The 6,241-nt window shown below is 27.7% G+C and overlaps 1 protein-coding gene and 1 long non-coding RNA gene across 5 annotated transcripts; one reads left to right on the top strand and one right to left on the bottom strand.

Moving 5' to 3' along the window:
- Positions 1-81: 81 nt before the first annotated feature.
- On the bottom strand, positions 82-1,440 carry LOC122536405. 2 transcript variants are annotated; one of them, XR_006308393.1, is made up of 4 exons: positions 1,341-1,440; positions 1,070-1,148; positions 586-648; positions 82-345 (listed from the first exon to the last, which is right to left on the bottom strand). It is a non-coding gene; the product is annotated as an uncharacterized LOC122536405 (long non-coding RNA). The 2 variants fall into 2 exon arrangements; XR_006308394.1 differs by lacking the exon at positions 1,070-1,148 and having other exon boundaries at positions 1,341-1,426.
- Positions 1,441-2,739: 1,299 nt separating this feature from the next.
- Positions 2,740-4,335, top strand: LOC122536404 (myosin-2 essential light chain). Of its 3 annotated transcripts, XM_043668761.1 has the most exons (5): positions 2,773-2,890; positions 3,012-3,039; positions 3,586-3,626; positions 3,758-4,063; positions 4,151-4,335. In XM_043668761.1, exons 3-5 carry the CDS (start codon positions 3,608-3,610, stop codon positions 4,255-4,257), a joined length of 432 nt encoding a protein of 143 aa, XP_043524696.1. In that variant the 5' UTR covers positions 2,773-2,890; positions 3,012-3,039; positions 3,586-3,607; the 3' UTR covers positions 4,258-4,335. The 3 variants fall into 3 exon arrangements, with proteins under 3 accessions (XP_043524695.1, XP_043524696.1, XP_043524694.1); XM_043668760.1 differs by lacking the exon at positions 3,586-3,626 and having other exon boundaries at positions 2,740-2,890; XM_043668759.1 differs by lacking the exons at positions 2,773-2,890; positions 3,012-3,039 and having other exon boundaries at positions 3,557-3,626.
- The last annotated feature ends 1,906 nt before the right edge of the window (positions 4,336-6,241 follow it).

Genomic DNA, 6,241 nt, shown 5'->3' with positions numbered 1-6,241 from the left:
ACTTCTCTACTAGAAAATATTCAAACAAAATCATTGCAACAGTATTGATATTCTATTTATTCATTAATAACTCATGTTAATTGTAAATGCATTATTATTAATATTAAAAAACGCGATGTGCAAGAAAACCTATCCTGAACTGATAAATAAAACATGTTATTACTCACAGGTATAATAAATACCCGTGGTCACTATGCTCGTCAAAAGTTCTACATAATATAACCAGTCACCTGTATCGATTCGGATCTTTCATCCTACGACATGATTAAGTGACCAGAGGAATAAAAATACATGCGACTCACGATTAGATGCAAAAAATGTTGTTATCGATGTGGTTATAGAAGTCTAAAAGCACAAAAATATAAAATATTATATAATCTAAATAATACTTAAAGATAGTATTAACTTTATTAATGACAAGTTTATTAATTTACAAAGATGGTATTAACTTTATTAATGGCAAGTTCAATAATGACAATATTCTATTCAAGAATTAAAAATTTAATCAAATTTTCAATTTAAGACTCTATTTTGTAATTAACAATTAATAAAATCAAGTCAAATACAAAATACAAAGTTACTTACATCGTTGACCTGAAGCAGTGCTAGGTCCTTTTCACAGAACAGGAAGAAAAAGGAATGTAGAACCTTTAATAAAATATCAATTATTATAAACACAGTGATGGTTGTTAAAAAAATTTGAGGTAATGAAATATAAAATGAAAAAACATGAAACTTTATATTTTAATTTAATAATAAACGAAGGAATAAAATTAATTAAACACTGTAAAATATTTCTTAATATTGTGTAATATCTAAAAATATTCTGTACATTCATCATTAGAGATTCAAATATTCTTCGTATAAATCGAATATGGCGCTTTCTTCGTCGGTTAAACAACGCTGCGCAGTACGCCAAAAGTGCGATGCGCAGAACCTGTTTAAACTTGTCTCTGAATATTGTCAATGATTATGATTGAATAATAAAGAAATCTTTTTAATTATCCGACAAAGAGGAAAAACAAACGTGCAAATACGTCTACTTTCATTAATATGACTCAAACATTACCTAATATGAATAAAAATCAGCAGATTTATCACAAGTCATCTTCCTTAATTTTCCAACTTCGTCGCAATCAACCAATAATCTGTTTAAAAAAAACCCAAAACTTTCAAATAAATGTATAGAGATGAAACATATTAATCGATTAAGGACAAATATTCTTTTGAAATCTCACAATACAAGTTACCGGTAAATATGACAACCGAAAAACAATCAAAAAAAAGATAATTTATTTACAAATTATGATAAAATTTAATAAATTTAAATAGAAACGTACGTTATTTAAATGGTGTTAACAGCAGTGTGGGAATGATGATGAAAATATTACACAGATAATTATAAATAACACGCGAAAAAATACGTCTTAACGCCACGATCTAAGACAATGGACTAACCCTCCGCGCAACAAGTTACGTGGGATGGGGCTTCATAGGTATGGACCAATAAGATTCATCTAATTTATGGAAAAGGAAAATGAACCAATCATATAACCGTATACGAATATTTACAATAGCATTCCTACGCGCGCTAATTTAATTAAATTCAAATAGAATTTATTAAATGTAAATAAATAAAAATAGATACATACTTAAACATAATGCTTTTATAGTTGCATTTTATAGTAAAAAGTTTTTATTTTATATGCTATTAATTCTATAAAAAGTTTCGTAGCAATATTAAAAACCAATCTGAAAACATAGTATGAAAGAACCATACAAGTGGGATGGATAATATACATGTATTTTGCAGAAATAACAAGAATAATTAAACAATCATTTATTTATTATACTAACATTTATTTAATATATGTTGGCAATAAATATCTCGCATATATCTTGCAATATCTACATATATCATAATACTTTTAAATATTTTATATGAAACATAATATACATATGAAAAGCTACGGTGTTCAAATATTTTATGAGCTCTTGCATATATATAGTTACTTTTAATCAACAAATAACTGGATTATATGTAATTACTCTTTTAAACAATGCTCACTTTTCTAAATTATACACATATTCAAAAACACAAACACAAGTATAGCATGTACAAGTACAATTTGTATAGTATTACTTGATTGTAACTTTTACCTGTTACATTGTTATTTTATGTTACATTGCTAGATATATTTGATTACTATAGATCAACAGAGAGAAATATCGATTATGTTTGAGAATAAATGTATTGTATTAAAATAAACTCCAAAAAATGAAGACGATAATAACAGTCAGTAATTAAAACAGTATATATCAAAATATCTTATAGAGTGACCTTTAAAAGGAAAAAGCGAAACTATTATTCGATTCATAATATGCACATTAAGGTTAGAAATCATGATCCTACTTGAAATTTTCATATACATATATATATATGAATAGATTATTAATCATTTAAATATGTTTATATGTGTATATGTTTCAACCATCAAGAAAAAACACAGATAATTTCTCAATCGAGGTTACTCATAACAAATTGATGTCACAATTTCCGTGTAAAATAATGTAATTCTTCGAATTTCATTTTTATTTTTGTTTATTTTTTACTTTTAAATATTTTGTTTTAACAGTCATTTTTACCAAACATTTCTTAGAATTTATTATATGTCAGAATTTTATATACAATTTTTAAATAATCCAGCTTTGATTTCATGTACTTCGGTCTCATTGCAATAAAACCAATGACTACATAAATTCTCTGAACACTACTGTGTTGAAAAACTTGGTACGATCGAGGCGCTCGTTGTCCAACTGGCATATACATATATACGTTCGCGGTAAAAAGATACGTATTGCGTGTCAGGCACGATAGTTAATCAAAATGGTTTGTATTTTTATGTATTTTCTTTGATTTGTTTCGTGTTATTCTGTTGAAATATTTCAAAATATATTTAGAGAATAGTGGCAATAAAAGATACGTATTTATGTATTATACATATTTTCAGGCATCTTATTCGGAGGATCAATTAGCAGGTAAGTAAATGCGAATGAGATCATTGACATCAAACAGAATAAGATTAAAGAAGGGCGGACAGATGGTTCTCGATGTTCAATTTAGGTCAAGAATATCCTTTACCTTATTAGACCCACCCTGATGACATCGAATTACGTGTCGTTGATTTCCTTTTATGGTTATGTATCTGAAAGAAATAGCAGCAGAAAAGAAGAAACGATGACAGAACACGAATAGCATTGCATCGTAACGATCGTAGAACCTTTATATTCAGTTTTAATTCGTTTTCTGAATATAGTTTTGTTGTTACATTTGTGTGATAGGCAATATACATTTATATAGATATATATATATATATACATATATTGTGCTACAAACTTCAAGATTTATTGATAGTTTGTATTATTACCTTTCTAATATAAGAATACAATATATTTTTTAAAATTTTACACATATTGTAATTACCATTATTCGTTGCTTTATCTTTTAAAAGGTGAAATCTGATCATTTAATATAACTTGAATATATGTAAATACATATTTAAACTACACAATGTACGGTTGTAGTTACCAAGAGCTAACAAACAGAATGATGTCATCAATTGAGGGTAAATAAATGTATTGTTCATAACAATTATCGCATTTTAGACTAAAATTAATACTTTCTAACTCATTTACGCATATTTGTACAAAGTATGATTTTGTAATGATTATTTTTATCTTTTTTTTGATGTAACAGAATTTCAAGAAGCATTTCAACTATTTGACAGTCGAGGAGATGGGAAGATTCATGTAGCTCAGATTGGTGATGCATTGCGTGCTCTAGGGCAAAATCCAACTGAATCAGATGTCAAGAAATTTACCCATCAACACAAACCTGATGAACGCATTAGTTTTGAAGTGTTTCTACCAATTTATCAAGCTATAAGTAAATCTCGTACGTCTGATACTGCTGATGATTTTATAGAAGGGTTACGTCACTTTGACAAAGATGGAAATGGTTTCATTTCTTCTGCTGAATTGAGACATCTTCTAACTACGTTGGGTATGTATAATCTTTTAACGCTCTCTTTTAGTAATTATTTAATGTATAGTTGTATTTACAGACTAATTACTTGCATTTTTTTGATAGGTGAAAAACTCAGTGATGAAGAAGTTGAAACTTTACTGGCTGGTCATGAAGATTCACAGGGTAACATTAATTATGAAGATTTTGTTCGACAAGTGATGTGTGGTTAAATTTCCATTTTATTAGATACAAATAATTACCAATCAGAAAAATTTGTATCTGTCATAAAATATTTTACAAGCATTTAATTTTTTTGATTTATTTGTATTTTGTTACTATTCGATACTATTTAAGGTTATGTATAATAGATATCCCAATATGATGCTTTTATCAGAAGGGTAGAATAACATTAATCTCCTTCTACTTGTTTATATAGTATAATGAGTATATTGTGCCTTGATGTGAAAAATTCATGAAAAGGAATATTCAAAATTGAAACTAAAAACTTTAAATAAAATTTAATGATCTTCAGTCATCTTATAAATTTTTTAATTTATGTATTTAAGTAATTATCTTTAATAGCAATTATCATTAGTTTTACACATAAACAAACTATTTGGATTTTACAAATCCCTGTTATTTTTAGAAGTGTTACTTATGAAATAAATTGTGTACTTATGGAAATAAAATTTGTTAAAAGTGAAACTCAAAGTCAAAATTCAAATAATCTTCATTTGTTTATCTGAAGTAAAAAGTAACTTGTGTTTTTTTTTCAAATTCCTCTATAGGCATGTTATTTCTGAAAAACTAAGAGAGGTAATTTTAGTTCTTTTTTTTAAATAATTAATTGGTTTTTTCCTTCAATGTCGTAAATATAAGTCAATATTAATGAGTAAAAATGTTAACATTGCTTTGAATGTTTATTAGAATTTATTATGAACATTCTAGTGAAAAATGAAATCGATTTAATCGAATCGATACATATCGAATCGAAACGGATTGTATACAATCGACATATAAGAAGGAGCGCTTCGGTCTCGTTTCATTCTCCTGAGTAGGCGGCTGCCTTGGTGTGTTGGTGTTTCTAGGCTAATTCTTATCGGACAGTAATCGCTGGCCTAGCGAATATTTTGTTGTGTAAAAGTCATATAACAGCCGTCAAAATTTTACGAAGAAAGAAGTATGAATATTAATTCCAGTTTACCATTAAGTAATTGTGAAAGTACTAAAAAGGGCATAATAATGCCAAGTTTAATATCCAGTCATTGGTAAGTGCGACTACTGCGTCATTTCTGCCTTTAGTTCGTCGTCGCCATCTTATATTCTATTTGTTGAAATTTGTGTTTTCATTTCTATTTTCCTTCAACAGGCGTTTTTCACGAAACCAATGTCTGTTCATAGTATAATTATTTTCTTTCGCGAATGAATATTCGAATATTTCGAAATATTTCGAAAAGATGAAATCGATAATTCGCATTACCTTTTAACTCTATCGTTTACCTTGACAATAGGAAAAATCAGATACGTGTTCGTGATCAACGTTGCGTTCTCTTTGATGTTGAAAATATTTATAAACAATATACATACATTAAGCAGATATAATATCGTGGATTAAATTGATACGGCAGAAGTATAAGACAAGATATAAAATTTAAGATAATCGAATATAATGAAGCAAAAATGAAATAATGAATATTTTAATGCATCTGATAATGTTTCCGTGATATATAAATATTCTGCCACGTGAATCGTGAATATCCATTATACGCGACGTAGAATCGACGTGAATGCGTCGATGCATTGTATGCGTCAGCTGTTTTCACTATATATACGTATAAAGCATAAAAAAATCTAATGGATGTTACAATTTAAATCTCTGTTTCAAACAAAACAAATTCCTCTTTTCGTTAGAATGAAAAAGAATGCATTGATATTAGAACAATTTTTACCGATTGGCAGTGTCGTAAATACTTGGTACAAATTGTTAGATTGAAGCGAAAATAATCGTACGTTAGCTGTATATGTGTAATATATAGTTAAACCCTAGAGATTTCTTACATAATTCTCATTGTACATCGAATAACAAGTTGGCACGTGTGGAATAAATTCGCGATATAATCTCCGATATTGAATCGCTGGTTGTGAAGAGAGAATCGTTGTCAAAACAATTTTGCTTCAACGGTGTTAATAAAATATATAATAGTTGATTTTTCA

This window comes from Frieseomelitta varia, unplaced genomic scaffold (genome assembly GCF_011392965.1).
Source record: "Frieseomelitta varia isolate USP_RPSP 00005682 unplaced genomic scaffold, Fvar_1.2 scaffold_831, whole genome shotgun sequence".
Taxonomy (NCBI): Eukaryota; Metazoa; Arthropoda; class Insecta; order Hymenoptera; family Apidae; genus Frieseomelitta; species Frieseomelitta varia.
This window is presented reverse-complemented; position numbering and strand designations above follow the sequence as displayed.